Raw genomic sequence first — 23768 nt, 5'->3', positions numbered from 1 at the left:
ATAACTTATATTAAATAAAATACACCAGAAATGTTTGGAATGTTTTTTTAACAATATATTTCAGCAACTTTGCCATAAAAATGCAAAAATTAAATTTATGCAGCACCCCGGTTCAATATGGTCGAGGACAAGTTGTTTTATGAGCAGCCCCGTGATAACATCTTCTTTTCGTGATTAACGATCGCACACACTGCGCAAAATAATACCTAATTTGCGACTCTTCATCAGCAGTCCGTGCATAATATATTTATTAACATTATTGTCAGCGCGCAGGCTAAGCATCAGAGAAAAGTTTTATAAATCGGTAGATGTACGTACGTGACGACGACGCGTCTTGCTGATTGCTTTGCATACTTGAACCATAAATAAATCGGCACAGCAGCTCTTGCAAAATGCAGGCGCGCCGGCCAGCATACCCATTGACGTGTCCGCCACAAAAAGATGATCTCGACTACAGTGGCGGAGTCCAGCAAAAGATGATAATAAAAGGGACAGTGTAACATCAGACAAAATTTATTGGCAGTAATTTTTTCTCCTGTAGCACTGCTATTTTTATATTCAAAATTAAGTGTTAACAATTATTGTTTTCAATTTATTGGTATTTTGTTAGAAAAGATTGCGTCTTTTCGCTCCAACATCTTTACCAAGAAAATTCACACGTTTTTGTTAGTTTTTAAATCAAAATTTGAGAAGTTGATATCTCAATATAGGCAGAGATTGCCTTGTGATACTTCATATTTATCAATTTGGGCAAATCAATATCACAAATAATACAAATTATTTTTCAAATTATCAAATTGAGTACAAAAAAGTTGCAAATTAATTTTATGTATTAAAAATCTCCTAACCACGCAAATATTTCTGTACTCGTAACAACATTATCCCTAACAGAAATACTGATTGTCTTCATTTTTTTTTATTCCTTTCAAAACGTTTTTACTTTTAGATTGGAAGTAAATTATATTGAAAAGAACACGAAGTTCCAAGCAAATATTTGAGATGGGAAAGTAGCAAAAAGCTTTCGTCTAATAATAATAGTTAACGGATATTTGCAAAGTCGTCCTAGATCGTTTTATGGGCTGCTATAATAACACGAAATCTACTACCCGCTAAAAATTTTATGACCAAATTGTCCAACTAGGCCGCGAATTTTCACCGCTAGACACCTTTGAATTATAGCCTGGTGCGTATAGTAGTAAAATTTTTCTGGTCCGTATTCAAATTTCCGTGATTGGTCACTGCCCGCGAGATAATAAATCGAGAGCACACGGTCCATTTTATTGTCGATCCGGCAGCAGCCACCTATTATTTCTCTGTGAATAAAATGATAATGCAAATGTGTACCGACCATTAGGAGATTATATGCAGATGAGGAGTGGATACATAGGAAGGTCCAGCAGAGCATAGAAATTCTGTTTGGGCCGGTGAGTTTTGTTTGCGCTCTTCTCGTGTTTTCTCAGCAGCGGGTCTTTTTCTCTCTCTCGTCTGCTGATTAAAATACTGGCTCTCGGCGGCATTGTGTATTATTTGCCAGCGACTGGATGGCTCTCTTTGTATTTTATCACTAACCATAGATGATATTTTATACAATGACGGTCGGTTACGAATTCCAGCCGCAAGAAATGACGTCTCTCGCGGCCAAGAAAATCTCAGTGCGGTTGCAATTGCAAATATTAATTTACATACGTACTTATGTGTGTGTTATGTGGCCGCTGATATACACACATTTGTCTTTTTTTTTATCCGGCAGGCCATTCTTCTCTGCGGATTGGTTTACTCGCTCACGACACGACCAGCAGCTACTCATGTGAATGTGTCTGTGTGTCTCATGTCACGCTCGGTTTGAAACATTTTGATCTCATTGTCATGTGGATCCTTGGGCTGCCTTGGGCGTGGCGTATTTTTTTGGGTTTTTTTAAGCAAGAAACATTAATTTTTACAAATTATGTAAGAAATTTAAATTTATTCTTAAATTTGTAGGATAAATTTATAAAAGACAATTTTTTCAAAGAAGAAATTTCTGGAACCTGGGATCAGGACAAACGTGCTGAAAATTAATTTAAATGCCAGAATTTCAATAGGTAATCTCTTTAAATATAATCACACTATGTTTCAAATCATGTTTATTTATGTATCACCGGGCATTGTCTCAATGATTGTCAATAATTGAATTTTCTATTTTAAACTTATAAAAAAAACGACTTTATGCTAAAGGAGTTGCCTTGCTTTTATTTTCACCGTTTTAAATCTTTGCAAATTTCAGAAACACCAGAGAAACATTTTGATATATCAATTATATCATATCATATTATATTATATTATGTAATAATCCACTATTGGCTATCGTCATCAGTTCTGTAATGACTATCTTTGAAAATCAAAAGAAAAAATGAAATGATTAATTATGCATGTTCAAAACAGTAAACTAAAAATGGAAATCGTTTTCAGAGTAAAATCAATATAAATAATAAATGTCCGAATTTTAACCATTAAAAAATTCAATTAATAACAGTTTAAAATTTATCATGATTATTGAATTTAAACTTTTATTGTTTTAATATAATTATTTTCATCATTCTGTGTAAAAATAAATAGGTCAGCTGCAAATATCGTCCAATAAATTAAGTTTTTTAAATGTGATTAAAATTCGTAAATAAGACCTTGTTAGTAAAACAGGGTTAACATACTAGAAATCTTATTTAAACGTACGTCTGATTATTTTAATTAGGTATAAAGCATCAGCATCAAATTAATGAATTATACTATTTTAATAATACTGTTAAGCAATATTTCACACATATGATTCTGATTAATTTGAGGTGTGGGCCTTGACGCACTAAAACTCTTGGCCCTGCTTTTTTTTATTTTTTGCTTTTGATCGCTTCAACGTATTTTAGTTGATTTAGTTTTTTACTAGAAATAGCAAGAGCATTTGATGATTGTCGATCTCTGATTTGCTAACTATATTAATATCATCAATCTTTCCCAATTTGGTAATTATTATTATTCTTTGTCAAATTTTGTAACGTCATTTATTTATTTATTTACACAATATTTAATTTTGTAACATTTTGAACAATTGCAGCTGTTCAGTACAGTATTTATTCCCACAATCAGCATCAGCTGCTTCGAATTTATGATATTCCTGGCGTTGGGCATAGTCTGCATATTTTCGCATTTATCGGTTCGGAAAGGAATTCGGAGTTAATAAAATTAAGCAATAACAATCATAATGATGCGCGCGGCAAAAAGCAGCTCCGCTCTCTGCATACGGGAGGTCGCGTCGTGGATTTCAGCGGGTCGGCTTTTTATTAATACAAATTGCGAAGAATGCGAAGGAAAAATCGAGTGTCACAAAACCCGTCCTCTTCTTTTTTGCGCTCTCGCGGCGCGCGGTTAATATATCAACAGTGGCGGCGGCGGCTCCAGCTCGATGACCGGCCAACCGTGCGAACATTTTTTGTGATCCGCATAATGGGACATGCACGTATGTCGCGAATTGTGATGTCACTTCTCTTGACGACTCGCATACGTTCGTTTAACTGATACGCGACCAACACAAAAAGATAAAGTGGAATAAATCTTGATCTCTCTCTTTCTCCTCGCTGTCCGCAGCAGCACAATCGGTTGGAAACCCAAAACCTCTCCTTCTATACGTGCAAGCGGCTTTTTTAAATGAATAAAACTCTGTGTCTGTTTTCGTTGCTGCGTATTAATAAGACCAGACTCGCAAATTTATGCTTAGCAAGACAAATTTAATCTACAAATTCTGCAAATGACCATTTTTCTCTGGAACGTTCGAATAAATATTTTTTACCATTTTTAATTCTAAAGGAGAAAAATAAAAATGTTACGGCATAGTTTTAATCTCTGGCGTAGAAATTATGAATTTATTATAATCAAAATCTGGCCAAAAACAACTGAATATTGGGAGAAAATTGCCCCTGATTATTTTTGATGATTATTTCTGCAGTATTCTATATATTAGTCAAATTTCTTATTCAAATATTATTTCTTAGGATAAAATCATTATTTAATTTGATTTACATAGTCCCGTGACAATTCTGTTATTTTAAATGATTTAAATGTAAAAAATTATCACTGTTTGAAAATATTTGGAAATAAAAAAATTCTAAGAATTTATTATTAAATTAAAGTGCCCCAAATTCATTAAATATCAGAGTGGTTTGCATATAAGCCAAAATACATTAATCCTCTTGCTTAAGTAGGTTTTTTGCTAAAAAAAAACGGCTTTATCTAAGATTTTTTAAACTAATATTTCAATCTTCCTGATTTTCAATACGCCAATTTTCGGGAAAAAATATGTTACTTTTCTTTTCATTCAGTTTGTTGTAATTCCCCATGAATTAAAAGCATGGTTGGTAAAATTTATGCAACCACAAACGTTTGAATGCTGAGCAGGTTGCATATTTCCAAACAACCCTCTTTTCTTCAATTAAATTATTTTTTATACGTTACTTCAATAAAATACATGAAATAAAATCCACTATTCAAGATTGGAGCCATGAAAACGGTGCAGCATTTGAAGCCCCTGCAGTCAAAGGCACCTGATCTGCATTTTACCTCCCCAACGGCAAAATCAGCAGCACCGCGCCTATCAAGACAATATTTTCTGGAAAGCAATAAATATTGGTTTTAATTATTCTAGTGGTAATAATTTACGATCTGTATATAGTGCCGTCCCACACACCGTTTAAGTGGACGACACATAAAAGTCAGACTTTTAGAGCGAAATGCTACTGCAGAACAAAGTGCAAGTTGCACTCCAAAAGCTTTTCTAAAATTTACTTCACAAAATATGAAAGTTTTGAAAGGCGTCAATCAATGTGATAGGTGTGATAAAATAAACCATTTAAAAGAACCCTATTGGTCTTGTCTTAAATTTTTGTATTTAATTATCTTAAAATTTGCATTGTTTGGTTGACAACTGAGCATTCCAAATTTTACTGTAAACCAATTTTTAGTCTCAATTCTAGTAAATTAAAACTAGTTATAATATTATAAAATATTATTTTTTTACATCAACGTCCTCAAACCCAACTCTAATTATTCAGATTTGTTTTTTTAACGCATTCAATCGCGTTCGGGCGTCAACTTTATACACAAATCGAAGAATGCGTTCAGCAGTAGTCCTCTCAGCTTCTCAGTTTAACTGCTACGCCGTGCTTATTTATTGTTTCACGAGAGCAACTGTCCCGTCCAGATGATGGGCTTCCACATCTCAAGGGAATGACACGTGGGACGAAGATGAAGTAGGCGGCCCAGCGCTACTGTTGCCCGGCCGCCGATTCTCGGGCCAGATTACGCAGAGAAAGAGCACCGCCTTAATACCCATGTTGAGCCGACTAATGGCCGAGTGCCCATCGCGCCACAAGCAGCCGCAAATTAGAATGCAACTCGCCGAGCTCGCCGATCGCAAGGTGCACTTATTCAGCTCGCGCGCACGTATAATAATTAGTGCGGCGGCTGTAATCAGCTTTTTATCCACGCAATTAGTCTGCCAGCTGACAAAGCCACGGGTGGTCTGTTCGCTCTGTCAATAAGTTGCACATAGATTCAAATATTGTGATTTCTCTCAGGATTTATTTATGCGACCGCACAACTTCAAGCTGCATTGCACTTGTCATTAATATTGGAAAAAGAGAATTTAAAAAAAAAATTGTATTGATTTGCAAATGAGGGTGGATCCAGGAATGATTTGGGTGTGATTGTTGATGAAAAGTTACCATTTTGAAATTCATGTATGATGTTGGGGTTGGAAAAAGGTGCTTCCTCCTAAATTTTTAGCTAAAAATATTGGGTGCTTTTCCGGGAAATCAGATTTTTCCAAAAACACTAAAATACAAATATCTCTGCTCCTACTAAGAATAAATGTATGATCTCTTCACTTTCAGACGTAACTTTTTACGCCCGACAACTTTGCCTTTGACAAATTTTGCGTAGGTCAAAGGTCAAGGTCACTAAATTGCAAATTTCACTTTTAAACGCAATTTTCGCAAAGAAGCACCCCTCAGATTTTTTTCGCAGTATTGGAAAAAATGTAGCCCTAAGTGTGTAGAACAAAATACTTGATTTTCAGAATGGTAACTATTACCATTTAATTTATAATAACAACTGAATATTAAAAAACAGTGAAAAATCACTTTTCCGCAATAGAAATTAATTTTCAACCAGCGATAACTCTGTTTCTCTTACAGAAACGACCAAATGTGTAATGACAAAAGTATTTGTCTTGACTTTCTGCATCCAACCATGTATCACTCAAGAAGTTCAGGTCACCTAAGGTCATTGACCTCGGTGACCTGTGACCTTGGAATACAATTTTGCAAATTTTCTGTGCAGAAAATAATTAAACGTAATTATTTTATGAAAAATAATTTTAAAAAATTGCAAAATCGTATTTAAAGGTCACAGGTCACCGAGGTCAATGACCTTAGGTGGCCTGACCTTCTTGAGTGATACATGGTTGGATGCAGAAAGTCAAGACAAATACTTTTTGTCATTACACATTTGGTCGTTTCTGTAAGAGAAACAGAGTTATCGCTGGTTGAAAATTAATTTCTATTGCGGAAAAGTGATTTTTCACTGTTTTTTAATATTCAGTTGTTATTATAAATTAAATGGTAATAGTTACCATTCTGAAAATCAAGTATTTTGTTCTACACACTTAGGGCTACATTTTTTCCAATACTGCGAAAAAAATCTGAGGGGTGCTTCGTTGCGAAAATTGCGTTTAAAAGTGAAATTTGCAATTTAGTGACCTTGACCTTTGACCTACGCAAAATTTGTCAATGGCAAAGTTGTCGGGCGTAAAAAGTTACGTCTGAAAGTGAAGAGATCATACATTTATTCTTAGTAGGAGCAGAGATATTTGTATTTTAGTGTTTTTGGAAAAATCTGATTTCCCGGAAAAGCACCCAATATTTTTAGCTGAAAATTTAGGAGGAAGCACCTTTTTCCAACCCCAACATCATACATGAATTTCAAAATGGTAACTTTTCATCAACAATCACACCCAAAACATTCCTGGATCCACCCATGAATTATTTTTTTTTTTTGAATGCTTGTAGTAACATATATTTTTTAATGAGTTATTAAACATACATTTAAGATTTTTTAACTCACAAATTATTTACAGCGCATTTATCCAGATTTTTTGCCTGATAAGCTTGATAGTATTGGTGGAATTTTGCTGTGCATCTCTTTTTAAAATGGCAGATCATGCTTCACCTCTTTTAATATTTTCTTTCTATTCTTGTTCATAAATTTTAAGTAAATTCACGATTTTCTTAATCGGTCCTTAAAGTATGTTATTGCTTTTATTACGCATCTGATGATTGGCCACTTTCACAATTTAAAATAAAAACGCTTATAATATGAATAAATAAATTGGTTTATAAATAGCGTTGCCACCAAACCCTCGTCCTGCGTCCTGCGTAGGAAAAGTAACAATATCCGAAATAAAAGATTTGCATTTGGAAATTGCAATATATATTTTTAATTTTTTACTGCTGCAATTAGTTCAAGTCGCTGATGTTGCGTCTTTCATGACAGCAACTAGTCAGAGTTAATTTGGCGTCAGACTTCTTTCATTACAATTCTGCTTTTTATAGTTTATAACTTACTTACAGTCTAAAATTTAAATGGGATTTAAATGATGTCACTTGAATTCAAAATTAATTCTAAAAAATTTGCATGAGAGGACCTGATTTTAAGCTTTTGAATGTAATTAAGGTTGTGTATTTCATGCGTGGCGACGGCTCAGGCTAAAAAATAAAATGGATTTCAGATAATAAAAATCAGTGATGATGAGTGCGCAGTTGTTGAAAGCCATAAAATGCTGAACTGTAAAAAAGCATAATGCTAATTGCGAAAGGTAAAAAGTGAGTGCTGAAAATAAAACTCGAAAAATGTATTATATATCGTCGTAATTTATTGCATGGAGCTTGGTTTTATTATTCCGCCATAATATTATATTATGAGATGAGGGACTCCATCAGAACATCTGCACGGCCAAATCGCACATTTGGAATTAAACACATTCGTTTATCACTACGCTATGTCTCTTTTCATATGAATAACCTCAAGAACGTTAATTCAGTTTTGGGTCTTTTTGTACAACGGTTGAAAAGTATTACATTTAAATTAATTTTCATATTTAATGAAAGAAATTACGATTTAATATATTATACCAAGAATTTCTAAATAAGTAAATAATGAGTCAATGTTCCTTAAAATTGCAATTGGCGTCTGATCAAATTTTATTCAACATTTTAAACTCTTTTGAATTTTTAAGCCAAAATTTTCTGACCTTGCTGTTTTTTTAGGCTAATTTTTGATATTAAATTTTCCACACAAGAAAAAATTATAATTTTTTACAATTATTTTACTTGCAGGATAAGCAATTGGTTAAGAAAATCAACTTTAGATTTGTTTAAAACTGTTCTAAAAATAATTGGGATTGATACTAACTTCCATCAAACACATTTCGTCATAATTAAGGAAGAGTTTAAAATATTTTAAAACAATATACGCATACATTTTTAATAAAAAAAATCAACGCATTTCTTCCAGACATGACTAATTTCTATTCAAATTATCACTATATAATGCCAGTGAAGAATAATAATTTGAATTATTATTTTAACTACTTTGATAAATAGTTGTTCATTTCCTTTAAATCCAAATTTTGAGAGGCTAAATTTTCCAGAGCCCTACACAAAGCCTTGAGATGTGAATTTAAATACTTCTCGTTCATAAAATGTATTAAATATGTGGCTAATGCAATAAAATGTCACGGTTAATGACCCGCGAAGGAGCTAAAAGTTTTTTAAACTGCGGTCGGTCCGTCCATCTGCTTGCTCTTATCTGTAGGGCCGGTGAAAAATGGTCAAAGCGCAGCATTATTATTATTATCATCGTCGAAGCCTTTTTACGAGTGAAAGATCGGAATTTTTGTTTTCTCGCTCATTTACTCATTGTGCTGCTCTGGTGGGCACAGAATGCCGATGATGGCGATGATTATTGCCGCGCCGAGATTTTATTATACGGCCTAGCTGCAGGTCTTCGACCTTCCCAACGGGCTTCGCCGCCAGGAGTGTTATAGCAAAGCTTCGGGAAAACACCTTGGGCTAAATTATTTTAATGTGTGCGTGTTTGTAATAAGTGGCTCGCCTGCTTTGTTTATTATATTGGGCTCTCCGCGCAGCTTTTGTTGTTTCTTTCTTCCATATATTCTTCCTATGGATAAATATTGTGCGCTGCTTTTTTCTCTTTTTAATCATCATTTCTTCTGCCATGCCTGCCGATGATTTGATTTATATATTTTCTGAGCAGATAACAGAGAGAAGCTGCCTCTCTCCGGGATTGTTGAACTTTTTCCTCAGTTTTTTGGTTGAATGCTTCTAATTATCTCACAGGTGATGTTTCACTGCTTTTGTAAATCACCGCTTTAATTGTGTTGCATGTCGAAAATATTTGAGTAGCTGATTGCTCTGCTTGAAAGAATGGCAAAAGATAAACAGCTTGCAAAAATATTATATAAAAATAGGACGATTGCTAGCATAATACATTTAGAACTTAAAAACTATTTTTATACGATAATTGAATTATCTCTCTACAAAAAACTGGAAAACTATCAACAAATTTGGATTTTTAAATCGAATATTTTTATAAAAATTATACTAGGAAGCGTGCGTTTTCGAATTTTACAATTTTTATTGGTAAATCTGTCTAACATATATTTGCCATCCAGTAAAGGACTCTATTTTTTTAGTAGAGATATAAAAATTTTCAAGCAAATCGTATATTGTAAGATAAATATGTTGAAAAATTACTTTTATTTACTTAAAGACAACACGGCCATAATAATCGATTTGAATAATTTCGTTTTAAAGATCTACTGATTTTTTTTTATATTTTCCTTCCTCATAAATTTTGACTGTGATCACCACTGTTTTTATGGTTTGTAATGTAAACAAAATAGTGTTTCAATAAGAAAAAAGCCCATTTTTAACGTTTCCTGAGTGCCCAATTTTTCTCCCAATTTATCAATTTTAATTAATTTATTTTTTTCTCAAGTGCTTCTGTGGTAAACATTAATTTATAGCTTTTCGTGGTGTATTTATTTGAATCTGATCTAACAAGTATGACTATTTTGGTATTAAATGATGATGATTAAGATTATTTGATGTTGCAGATCATTTTGGAATTGAATTTTAAGATATTATGTTATTATGTTGCTTGTTTTCAGCACTAGTCAGGTGCGGTCTCTCATCCAGACCAGAAATAATTTAGTACTTTCTTAAAACCTTACTTTCGTATGCGAGGCTTCTCCATAAAATAATAAACTTTTTAATGTGCCTGCCTTAAAAAAACGACAAAGTTATTATGAGTTTAATTACTCAATTTCTTAAGCCACATCCGTCTACATTAAAGTCAAACATATACTTTAAAAGGCGAATTCGTATAGTAGCAGACGGACGCAATTAAAGCCGCTGATTATCTGCAACAAAACGCTATATGCAAATGACAATTTATATATTTTATGTATAGCGAGTGAGAGAGAGATTTGAAATCTCTGGGTGCGGTCTCGGGCTCTTAATAACAATCAGAATTCACGGTAGCATAATGTGGAGATGACTGCTTGAATGATGAGACCGGTATCTCTTTTTTAACAGCGGCCAGACTCATGAGCTATATTTCTTTTCACACAATTGCCGCCTCGAGAGGAAAACGCGCGCCTTAATTCTTCTCAGGGGCATCATTAGGGCGCACGTTTGGCGCTGAATAATTTCACAGACTGCCAGCATCAAACAATCGGTCTGGGGATAATGAAAATGAGACAATCTTTAATTGGGCCCTTAAAGCGAAAAAACTGCGGCAGCGTCCCTAATGGCCTCACTTAGCGGCCCCCCGCTGCAGAATCGAACTGCCCAGAGTAAAAATGCGACTCGCTAATTGGCGCACGGCTAAGTGATAATTTATAGCTCAGACGCGCAGGGATAAGCATTTTATTCTTGTCCGAGATTTTTTATCTTCAAGAGTTGTGTGGATCAAATTTGCCCTTGAATTCTTCAAGCTAGATTGGTGAAAAATTTGCGTTTTTAAAATAATTATAAGAGGGAAGTGCAGTGGAAAAAATTTGTCCAACAAAAGATATAATTGGATAAAAAAAAATGAATAATGTATGTCGACGTTTGCAAACACAGTAAGGAAGAATGGTGTCAAAATTATGATTTTGCGTTTCTTTAATATAATTTGTTGAGGATTTTTAGAATCTCCACTCCAGCAATCTCATAATTAACTTTGCAACTCTCAGTAGTTTTGCTCTTGTATGTTTTTTTTATCCAGCTTTTAAAAAATCATATGCTTACAATTGTAGTTGATTTTTAAATTAAAAATCCTATATTTTTCAACAAAATTATCTAACCTTTGCTCGTCCTGGTACATTTTGATTAATTTAATATTAATTTTTTTCACAAATTAAACGCAATCGACATTAATATTAAGGTATTTTAAAAACTATTTTAAAAGATCATAATTTATATATATTGCTAAAATACTTCAAAAGTTTATTCTATAATCCTTTATTTACGTGCAGAATTGGCACAATATTTTATCAGATGTCAAGAAAGCATATCAGAGAAAAATTCTTATTGTGTTGAGAGTCAAGATATGCCGCTCAATGTTATAAGTACGCTGGAGATCTCCTCTCTCATTTGATCCCATTGCCAGTGTTTAAGAAAAATACTTTTCACGGTGGCGGCTGCCGAGTGAGCTACCTCATTAAGATAGCCCCCAGCTCTCTTTTAGAAACAGGGTGGGCCGTGAAACGATCTTTTAAGTTCAAATGAGCTTTCCATATAGAGGAATCTCTGATTAAGGCGAGTTAAGTGCATAAAATTAGTTTGTGATCAGTGAAAGGACGTATCAATTTTTGTCAATTGACTTGTAATAAGAATGATATTATTTAATTTTATCAATCTACATAAAATTTGAAGTAAATTTCTTTAACCATCGCAACTACTTTATTGGAGATGAAGTTATTTACAAAAATTACATTGAATAAAATTTATTATTATAAATTAATTATACACAGATAAGAATAAGTAATATTTAATAATATTATTTAAGAAAATTTATAAAATTTATTAAAGAACATGTTTTATTTTTAAATCTTATCTTAAAAAAATGGTTATGTATTTATGATTTTAAATCTTCAATTTTGTTTTGGCTTGTTCTACTCATTGAAATCGTGTAATTCTTCGAACAATGGATTTTGCAATTATTCCCACCGCGGGCACCTGTTGCCTTGATTGTGTTGGCGGCGCCGAGAAAAACATTGCAGGCGCAGCTATTGTTGTCGGTGCGCGGCGGCGCGTTTTTCGCCGATGGGATTGGGTCGGACACAATTGGTAGGCGCAGCAATTGTACTTTAACTCGGCACCGCACGATGACACACGGCTCGGGCGTGGTTTCGAGAATCGCGCCCGCGAACAATGCCCGCAGCTTTTTATTGCTGGGATGAGCACCGGAGCGGCACAGCCGAGCCCCATTGGTCGTCGGTGCATCAATTGTGTGCACCGACCGACTCGGCGAACGCACCCGACCGCGCAATGGAATGGAGAACGACCGCGAAAATTAAGCATTTTTCTCACGGAACCACAGAAATGGTGGCCATTAAATTATGGAGGTGAATATTCTTTTTTTATATGGAAATTGGGCAGTAAAACAGCCATTTAAAAAAAATTGAGACAATTTTGAAATTTAAAAAAATTGTTAGTTTGTTCCCCTGAAAATATAATTAATTTTTAATTACACTAAATAAAACAGTCAAATAGATTTTGATCAGGTTTGTTTCTACATTATATTTTGGTCTAATTGTGTGCCAATTGAAGAATCGATCCATTTAATGAGCATGCAGAAGGGGAACGATTCAAATTTTTTACATTTAATTTTGCGCTTAATGAAAATTACAGACTAAAATCATAATCATATTTGGAAATTTAAATAGCGTATATTGGTGCAGGAGGCTGAGTGGAGGTTTAAATTCTCCTTAATATTTAAATTCACAATTGGACAGTCTAGATTGCATAATTGTTTGATATTAATTTTACACCAAATCAGCCTTACATTTTCCCCTATAAGATGAAGCAAAAATACGACTGATTGAAAAAATCATTGCCTTTCGCGGAAACTGCATCCAAAAAAGCAATAAACTCAAAATGCTGCTCAACTTTTGAAAAAGATGAAAGAATGAAGAATGTAATTTTAATAATACAATGTGTAAATCCTGTCTCAGTCAATCGCGTCTACTTTTTTTGCCTCAAAATTTAATTTGCTTTCGTTTCTCTATGGGAACCAAACTGTGCGACTTGAGCAAAAAAGTATGAGAATCTTTCGATCTCCTCTGAAAGCCCACAATAAATTCAAGTGTTAATAGTCCACGGATGAGTCGGACGCTGAAAAATTATAATTTAGTCATTAATCGTCGGCGCGCAAGTATTTGTTGCTTATTTAGAGAAAGATAAACTTCTAAATTATTGCTCAGAGGCACCGGTATAAATTTGCTTGATTATTATTACGAGAGTGCTGTGGAGATTCTGTGTGAAGCCGGCTTAAATATACTGCAGGTGCTTCTCGGATGCTCGAACCAGTCACTCGCTTGACTTATTTCCTTTCTTCACGCAATCATTATTACTATTTTATACATGCAGCGCGCACTGCCTTTATTTATTTCAGCTCTGGCGGCGGACGCTGAGAAAATCTGATATCACGCCGCTCTCTGGACCACGAGAGGGAATAACTCATCCTCCGAGGAAATTTTACACTCCCGAGTAAAAACAAATACTTGAAAAGCAGTTTATTTTATTTATTATTATTATTTTTTTTTTTTTTGCAACAATGGCCTCTAAACACAGCATATATTGTAAGTCATCAGCGCAGACCTAGTTAGGTGGATGGAAATTAATAATAGTCTATCAGTCTATTGATTTTCGCCACCAGTTAAATCTAATATCACATTTTGCTCCACTTCTATCCATCTCGCCAGAGAGCGGCATCTACAGAGGAGAGTTTTTCGGAACTGCAGCAAATCGCTCTCCGTGCCGACATCTCCCGCAGATAGGCTGAAACTCTTAACAAAAAAGTTTCATAGAGCACTATTAGAATTATATAAAGGCCGCCCAATACAAATACAAAAACGAAAATTTTAAAATTTAAAACTCAATGTATAGTCTTTATATTTTTTTTTACATATGAGTTGATTTTAAATATTGTGTAAATTTCGCAGCAGGTTAATTGTAAGAGTTATTTGAATTGCGCATCTATCATTCTGTTAGACGAATATCCCACAAAAAATATTTTTTATTTCAAAATATCTACGTGAATTTCATTCTATATCCGCTCTAAGCATTAGTTTTGGACGTAGAATGACATACTTATCATAAAAAACTTGCTATATAAGATGTGATTTCAATTTTAATATAATTATTCATAAAGGATTTTGGTTAAAGATAAATACCCTATATATCTATTTTCAAACGTTAATATCTAGGCGCGCGTTGCTAACGCCCATCTGATAAAACTTTTTTATGCTAATTTTTTGCTAGCACTACAAATGGATGCCGTTGATCTTCTTCACTAGAGTAAATATAACCAATTTTTTTTCCTGAAATATCTTAGAAATAGTCAGCAATCTGTTGTAAAATATCAAACCAAACAAGTGTGAAATTAACCAGGAAGTGATCAAAAGGATTTGTTTCCAATTTTAATGAATTGTGAAGTATCGGAGTGAAATCAAATATCAACTAATAGTTTGGCTTGCACGTGAGACGTGGTCATTTTTAACATTATTTTTTTTTTATAATGTGTATACCATTTTCCAGAAAATAACATAATTGAACTAAGCATGCGTTGGTCATCAATCATGCAATACAATTACAAAACGTCAGTGATGTACCGATTTTAACTATTTCTTTCAAGTCAAAATTTTACAATTCGCAGTGGGGCGTCCCAGTAATGTAATTCATTGGCATTTTGATGAACACAAAATTTCTTGATTTTTTTTTTTTTGCATTTTAATTTAAATTTAATCGCAATCATTTAAGAAGCGGCTCCACTGGAAGACAAAATGTGGCGAAAGGAAACAATTTTGCTGCTACCAATACTATTTGCGATATTTTCGTCTGCATCCGTCAACCGTCCGAGAGTCATTGTGAAACAAGGCGTGTTGGAGGGAGTTTGGCAGACTTCGGCCAAAGGAAATCAGTTTGCTGCTTTTATGGGCATCCCATATGCAAAACCACCAATTGGAACACTTCGTTTTGAGGTGAGAAGTTATAAATATTACGAAAAAAAAAAATATAAAATAATTTTTACTAAATTTTGTAATTTTTAAAATATTTTCTGATAAAGCCACCAGAAAATCCTGAACCGTGGGATGGAATCAGGGATGCAGGTGACTTCGGCCCTAAGTGCAAATCATATTTCCAAGCTTCAAAAAATATACCAAATTCATTCGTCGGCCAAGAAGACTGCCTCTATTTGAATATTTTCACTTCAAATTTACCCAGAGAGGGCGAAAATAATACAATGTACGACGTGATGTTTTACATCCACGGAGGCGCTTTTATGTTTGGCAGCGGTCAATATAGCGGAGGAAAATATCTGACGGACAGAAATATTGTGCTTGTAACAACTAACTACAGGGTTGGACCTTTGGGTACAATTTTTTATAACTAAAATCAAGAAATCATTTACGAAAATCTTTTTATGCAAATTAGGATTCCTGAGCCTGGAGGATGAAATCATACCAGGGAACAATGGACTTCGCGATCAAGTTCAGGCCATGAAATGGGTCAAAATGAATATTCAAAAATTTGGCGGCAACCCCGCAGCCGTGACCTTGGTGGGCCATTCTGCTGGGGGCGCCAGCGTCCATTATCACTCTCTCTCCAGCCTTTCAACTGGTATTCCTATATTTTTTTATCAGTTCACTTCATTTTTTTTTTCTATTATTATTAATGGGCTTTCTACACTCTCATTCACAGGCTTATATAAGAATGGTATTTCAATGAGCGGCACAGCTACATGTCCATGGGCCTTGGTTGATAACGCAAGGGAGCGAGGCTTGCAATTTGCAACAAGCGTTGAGTGCAACATTGAAATGGGTTCAGAGCATATTTTACAATGTCTCAAAGAAAAGCCTGTGGATAGACTTATGGCAGCCGTACCATCATTTTATGTATTATTATTTATACACATATTTTAAACATATTATCAATTAATCAATAATTTAAAGGTTTCTCCCCTTGTGCCCATTTCTCCATTTGGTCCAGTTGTGGAATCAAAGCCATCAACTAAATATGCTCCATTTCTGGAAACTCCGCCGGCCCAAATTATGATTTCGGGCAAAATGCGCCGACATCCGTGGATGCTGGGTATAGTGGACGCAGAGGGACTATATCCTGTTGCTACTTTCATTAACAATGAGGCCGAGCTGGAAAAACTAGACAAAGAATTTGACGAAGTTGTACCGCATTTGTTAGACTTCAATCATACAGTATCGGTATCTGATAAACTTAAGGTAACAAAGCGAATCAGGGAAGAATATTTTGGTGACAAGAAAATCAGCAAAGAAACATCAAAAGAAATAATAAAAGTAATTTTTCATATCTCATTTATTTGACTAATCATTAAATTTTATTATTTTATATGTTTTTAACTCCCTTTTAGATGGCATCAGACCGACTTTTTGTTGTCGACGCTCAGTGGGCTGCCAAAATACAAAGTCGGTTTGCCCCAGTTTTCTTTTACAATATCAGTAAGAGACCAGGGAAGAGCTTTACCGATTTAATAGCTCAAACTGATATTGATTATGGTAAATTAAATGTTTATATTGTTATCTCAGTTTCAAAATTCCGCATATTTAGGTACAAGCCACCTTGATGACCAGTCCTACTTATTTGACTTTTCCATATATGATCATGAAAAATCAGATGGTGAAAAAAAATTCATTGAAATGATTCTTGATTTGTGGACTTCCTTTGGCAAACACGATCTAATGTAATATTTAAAAACGAAATTTGTATGAAATATAATAGATTACTTTTATTTTCAAAGGATGCCTGAAAGTGCTGGTTTTAAGTGGAACAGAGTTGATCCTAACAAGAATTTTAGCTATGCTCTTTTAAAACACGTTCCAGGATACATGGAATATGATAATGACTTAGGGAATGCCAAGTTCTGGACCTCTCTTCCCATCAATGAAGGGACGCAAAGAACTAAACTTGAAGGGATTTATTAGAATTTTCAAACATATGCAATAAAAAAATTAGATTTTTCTCTTTTATACCCAATTATAATAGCCAAATGCCACATCGCTTTAGAATATTGATGTGTAAAATAAAATAAGTGCTTCTTAATACAATGATATATCACTGAAATGGATGAACCTACACAAATTATTGCATCAGCTTATAAATGGCTTAAGAGAAAAATTAAAATGTACCCAATGTTTTTTTTTAACGTTTTCTTGAAAAGCTAAAGATTCAACCAAAATATTTAAAGCTGAGAATCGTCTATTTTTTGCTGCCCAAAGTAAAATGCACTGATTGAATATCTATATTTATTAAATTAAAGTGATTTTGATTTTGGATACTTCAACAAATAAATAACCTATGAACTAAAATATCAAATTAAATATGCAACATTCGTCAATTTAAATGCAGGGCGTAAAAAATAATCGTCATCTTATCAGTGCCAACCATGATTTCTGTTTGTGCAAGCGAGCTCCTAATAAAGTGACTAAAGATCACTTTTTTTAAATATAGAACCATACTTCTCATTTCAAATTAAATACCATCATATTATATTTATATCGATGAAGTTACTTCATTGCAAATGGTCCCCAACAAGTTATTGAAGACGAGTCCATAAAATCTGACTGATTGAGCACGAGGCAATTATCATAAGTCAAACTTTACAGAGTCACTAACAATGATTTCACTATCTTATCTACGCCGATCATAAAACTACACGCTTGTCGGCCGTTCTTTCGTCCACGTTGTTTAATTTTTCTTTTGCAGCGCTTCCTTTTGGAAGGATGATGCGCGTAATATTATCAAAAGCGCTTGTTTTTTTTCTTCCGGCAATTTTGTTCACTTCCTCTGCATTTGCCGACCGACCCACTGTGACGGTGAAACAAGGCGTGCTGGAAGGAGTTTGGCAAACTGCAGCCAAAGGGACTAAATATGCAGCATTTAAGGGCATTCCATATGCAACGCCACCAGTAGGATCACTACGATTTGAGGTGATTTTTCAACAAAATATGAATTAAACAAGTTAAATTGGAAATTAAATCATTTATTTCCTTTGCCCGTTGAAAAGCCACCTGAAGATCCTGAACCGTGGGGTGGTGTCTGGGACGCAGGCGACTTCGGTTCCTTCTGCAACTCTTATGAAGAAAACTTAACGCCTCACATTCCTGGTCATGACCCAATTGTTGGTCAAGAAGATTGTCTCTATTTAAACGTGTACACACCACTTTTGCCTAAAGAAGGCGAGAAGAATCCGATGTATGATGTGATGTTTTACATTCACGGAGGAAGTTTTATGTTTGGCTCTGGTCAAAAATACGGAGCAAAATACCTAATGGACCGAAAAATTGTGCTCGTCACAATCAACTATAGACTTGGTCCAATGGGTAAAATGTACAAATCGAATGAGACTTACAAAATTATTTTTTTCGTTATTTTAAATTAGGATTTTTAAGTTTGGAGGATGAAATTATACCCGGAAACAACGGACTTCGCGATCAAGTTCATGCCATGATATGGGTGAAAAAGAATATTCATAAATTTGGCGGCAACCCAGAAGCCGTAACTCTGGTGGGTCATTCTGCAGGAGGCGCCAGCGTTCATTATCACTCACTATCAATGCTCCCAAGGGGTCCTGAAGTCAAAAGTAAAATTTGTAAACCGACGATTAAATTTTTTACTTGTAGGCCTGCATCAGAATGGCATATCTATGAGTGGCACGGCCACGTGTCCATGGGCTTTGGTTGAAAACGCCAGAGAGCGTGGTCTCAAATTCGCAAGCAGTGTGGGTTGCGACATTGAAAGAGACTCCGAGCACATTTTGCAGTGCCTCAAACAAAGGCCAGTGAAGAAACTCATAGAATCCGTTGAGCAATTTTTGGTAAGTTTTTTTTTGTATTTATTAAAAAAAATTAATAAGTGGGTAACTAAAAAAGGTATGGAATTACACGCCATTTTCACCTTTTGCTCCAGTGGTAGAATCTAAACCGTCACCTAAATATGCTCCGTTTTTGGTTGCACCGCCAGCTAACATAATGATTTCGGGGAGAATGCGCCGACTTCCGTGGATGCTGGGCATAGTGGATGCAGAAGGATTGTATAATGTTGGTACTTTCATTAACAATGAGGTCAAGCTGGAAAAACTTGACAAAGAATTTGACGAGCTTGTACCATATATTCTCGACTTCAATCACACAGTATTAGCAACTGATAGGCTTGAAGTAACAAAGCGAATCAGGAAAGAATATTTCGGCGACAGGAAAATCAGCAAAGCAACCGCAAGAGAAATAATAAAAGTAATTTTGCATATTATTAATTATTAAACAATATAAATTTTATTATTTATATTAGATGGCATCGGATCGGCTTTACGTTGCCGACATTCAGTGGGCAGCAAAAATTCAGAGTCAATTTGCACCAGTATTTTTCTATAAAGTCAGTAGAAGACCAGCAGTGAGCCTGTCAGATAAAATGACAGGGAGTAATACAGATTATGGTAGTTTTAATTATTTTTTAATAAATTTTTTGTGCTTATATATTTTTTCGTATTTATTTTTTAAGGTACCAGTCATGTTGATGAACATGCCTACTTATTAAATATGACCTATGCTGATTACGAAAAATCAGAGGACGAGCAACAGTTTACTGACATGATTCTCGATTTGTGGACTTCATTTGCTAAGGATGATCTAATGTTAATTAAATTAATTTAAATCTCTCTATAAAATATTTAACGTGTAACTTATGAAGGATGCCTGAAACTAATGGACTCGAGTGGAATTGGCTTGAGCATGACAAGGATTTTAATTTCGCACTTTTGGACAAAGTACCAGGACATATTGAATACGACAATGATTTGGGAAATGCCAAGTTCTGGACTTCACTACCAATTAATGAAGGGATTAAGAGATCTAATAATGTCGTGTTTTCAAAATCAGAAAGAAAAGATGAGTTATAGGTAAAAGCAATAAGACACTAATGAGATAACGACTTATGATATTTTTTTACTGTTAAACCTCCAAAATTTACAAATATGCCAAAAGCCATAAAATTTAATTTGTAAAATTAATTATTTTTTTAAAGCCTATATCAAATTAAAAATCACACAATATAACATAAATAAATATATTCGTAATGAATTAAATTAATTTCATTGGTAAAATATAGGAAATAAATCAGAGTTATGCATTCAGCGCAGCTCATAAGTAACGCAGGTTGTGAACTCACAGCTTAACTCATTTTTATTGCTCATAATTTTTTGCATGAGGCTAAACTAATTTTTTTATTTTATTATTTTAACACATTTATCCATTGGAATTAATGGTAATTTCGTTCACATTTCCCATGTCTGTTACAACCCGGCGCAATGCAAAATGTAAACTTGGCACAATGCTGTTTGTCCAACTCAGAAAATTTTATCTTATCGATCGTCTGCCGGCTAGCTTTTATTGACACGTCGAATGATTATCCTCTTCGTACACATCAATTCTTAGCACAAGACGATGCGGTTGCTAAACTTTAAATCGTCCCTTTTCATCGCTCTCCTCTATGTCTGTGTTGCGTCCGCCGATCGCCCTTTCACCAGCGTGAAACAGGGTGATCTTGAAGGAGTTTGGCAAACATCGAGAAAGGGTCTTCAATATGCCGCTTTTATGGGGATTCCGTATGCTAAACCGCCAGTTGGTCCATTGAGATTTGAGGTGAGAAAATATAAATATTTTGATAAGAAATAATATTTCGTTCTTTTAAAGCCTCCAAAAAAAGCTGATAGTTGGAGTGGAGTTTTGGACGCAGGAGATTTTAGGTCGCCATGCATTGCTTATGAACATGTTTTGGGTCCAGATAAACACGACCCAGTTGTTGGAGAGGAAGATTGTCTTTTTTTGAACGTTTACACACCTCGTCTTCCAAAGGAAAATGCAAAAGATGAAGATTTGTTGGACGTTGTTTTTTACATTCATGGAGGCGCCTTTATGTTTGGTGGCAGTCAGTATTACGGAGCTAAATATCTGATGGACATTGATGTTGTTCTCGTCACTATGAATTACAGACTTGGTCCGATGGGTACGAAAAATAAAAATAAAATTGTAACGAAGGATTAATAAAATCAAATTTAATTAGGTTTTCTTAGCCTGGAGGATGAAATTGTGCCTGGAAACAATGGGCTAAGAGATCAACGGTTCGCTATGGAGTGGGTGAACAAAAACATCCGCAGTTTCGGCGGAAACCCTGAGCAAGTGACTCTCATGGGCCTTTCTGCAGGTGGAGCCAGCGTCCATTATCACCTCCTGAAAAATGATGTGCATAGTGAGTAGAAAAACGGATATTATTGGTATTTTTTTTCCAGCAGAATTAGTAAATAATTTAAGACAGAAGGCATTTTATTTTTATTTTTGGTTCAAAACTTAGAGGGCACATGGAAATTTATAGGAGATATTAAAAAAAATGTAGATTGTATGTTTTTCTAATTAATGTCATCGCAAGCAAAGTCAATCCTTTTATTTCAGAAAAAAAGATAACTTAAAATGGTTTAAGATATAGCCCCAAGCATCAAATAATTGTAAACACGCCAAAAAAGGCATTTTTTAGATTTAAATGTTTTAAACAAAATGCCACAATGGCACAGATCAATAAATTTTTTTTTTAAATATTTTTATAAATAAGTCATTTTCACTAATTAAAATTAATTAAAACATGAAAACGTACTGCATATACTGACTTAGTTTTAATTACTAATATTCGGAAAAAAGGATTATTCAAGGCTGGAATATCGATGAGCGGAACCGCCACTTGCCCTTGGGCTTTAGTGGATAATGCTAGAGAAAGAGCACTCACCTATGCTACCAGTTTGGGCTGTGACGTTTCCGAAGGATCAGAAAAAATCGTCGAGTGCCTGAAAGGACTACCTGCTGATGATTTGATGCGCGCCGTGGAACAATTCCTGGTCGGAATAAAAATCACAAAAAAAGTTGTACATAATAATAATTTTTCTTTATATAAAAGGTATGGCAATATTCACCTTTTTCGCCTTTTGGTCCAGTCGTTGAAATCAATCCACCTGAAAAATACCCAGCATTCTTATATCACCCACCTGCCAATACTTTACTTTCTGGAATGGCGAGGAGAATTCCCTGGATGGTCGGAACAGTTGAATCTGAAGGACTCTACCCCGTTGCCAGTTTCATTGACAACGAGGAAGAGCTGAAGAGGCTTGACGAAGAGTTCGACGAACTTGTGCCATTCTTACTTGACTTCAATCACACTGTTAAAGAGACTGACAGACTAATGGTGACGAGGAAAATTAGACAGGAGTATTTTGGTGACAAAAAAGTTAGCAAGGAAACCACGAAAGAGCTCATCAAGGTTGAAATACATCAATTGAATTGTCAAGTGTGTGCAATTAGAAATGTGATTTGCAGATGGCTTCTGATCGATTGTTCCTCGTTGACGCCCAGCAAGCAGCGGAAATTCAGGGTCAATTTGGTCCTACTTTCTTCTACAAGGTCACCCGTCGCCCCTCAACAAGTCTAAGTGACCTGATGTCTGGGACAAATAATAATTATGGTATTATTTATTTTTAATTATAGTTTCAACTTATTTTGAAAATCTGTATTTAAAAGGCACTAGTCACGTGGACGACCTATCCTATATCATGAACATGACGTTCTACGGGGATAACGAAAAAACTGGAGACGAGTTAGAGTTCATGGAAATGATGCTTGAGTTGTGGAGAACATTTATAAAAATGGATGAGAAGTATTTACAAAAATTTAAATAATTCATTATCATTCAAATTTATTTAATCAATTTTTAGGGTTCCCCATTATAAAGACTTGGTATGGTCTTGGGTTGACCCGGAAGCAGATTTCAATTACGCGCTGTTGGACAAAGTTCCTGGGCATATTGCGTATGACAATGACATGGGGAACGCTGAATTCTGGCTGTCTTTGCCAATTGAAGAGTCCACGCAGCGAACTTCACAGAGAAGGAAATTTTTAAGAGACATGGAAAAAGCAAGAGATGAATTATGAGAATTGTGTCAATTTAAATTTTAAATAGTTGCTTTTAAAGAAAATGAAGTTAACTGGTTTTTATATTAAAACTTGTCATTATAAAAAGCGTGACTTTTATTTATTTCTCATCTACCATGCATGTTGCAGCCAATAATGTACGGGTGCTAGCTCACGTGGTGTGCGCCGGTTTTATCTCCCTCTATGTGGTCTCGCCACTGTTCTACATTGTGCTGCCAGCATGGGGAATTGATGAACTGTGTGCTGTTGGCTGAGGGTACGAGATGGCGTATGATTTAATCTTCGTCACTTTGCCGTTGATGAATTAAAACTTAATAGTAATTTTGCCTATCAATGTATAAGCCTGCAATGAAAATTTTCATTTTTGTATTTTTTTTTACGTGTGATGAAATACATA

At 34.7% G+C, this 23768-nt stretch overlaps 2 protein-coding genes across 2 annotated transcripts; both read left to right on the top strand.

The window, feature by feature from the left end:
• Window positions 1–15154: 15154 nt before the first annotated feature.
• On the top strand, window positions 15155–20474 carry LOC132201448 (uncharacterized). Its single transcript, XM_059627622.1, has 16 exons — window positions 15155–15352; window positions 15439–15745; window positions 15807–15992; window positions 16074–16267; window positions 16325–16684; window positions 16759–16903; window positions 16956–17088; window positions 17146–17311; window positions 18053–18334; window positions 18412–18727; window positions 18787–18972; window positions 19028–19221; window positions 19277–19636; window positions 19692–19836; window positions 19902–20034; window positions 20091–20474. The coding sequence occupies exons 1-16, from the start codon at window positions 15155–15157 to the stop codon at window positions 20296–20298; spliced, it is 3513 nt and encodes a 1170-aa protein (XP_059483605.1). The 3' UTR covers window positions 20299–20474.
• A 319-nt stretch (window positions 20475–20793) lies between these two features.
• On the top strand, window positions 20794–23471 carry LOC132200762 (carboxylic ester hydrolase-like). The gene is made up of 8 exons (XM_059626457.1): window positions 20794–21040; window positions 21092–21404; window positions 21462–21647; window positions 22091–22284; window positions 22344–22703; window positions 22760–22904; window positions 22961–23096; window positions 23155–23471. The coding sequence occupies exons 1-8, from the start codon at window positions 20843–20845 to the stop codon at window positions 23369–23371; spliced, it is 1749 nt and encodes a 582-aa protein (XP_059482440.1). The 5' UTR covers window positions 20794–20842; the 3' UTR covers window positions 23372–23471.
• The last annotated feature ends 297 nt before the right edge of the window (window positions 23472–23768 follow it).

The sequence above is a fragment of the Neocloeon triangulifer genome, unplaced genomic scaffold (genome assembly GCF_031216515.1).
Source record: "Neocloeon triangulifer isolate White Clay Creek 2 clone unplaced genomic scaffold, ASM3121651v1 ptg000014l, whole genome shotgun sequence".
Classification (NCBI taxonomy): domain Eukaryota; kingdom Metazoa; phylum Arthropoda; class Insecta; order Ephemeroptera; family Baetidae; genus Neocloeon; species Neocloeon triangulifer.
Note: the sequence above shows the minus strand (reverse complement) of the source record. Positions and strands in the feature narration are given on the sequence as shown.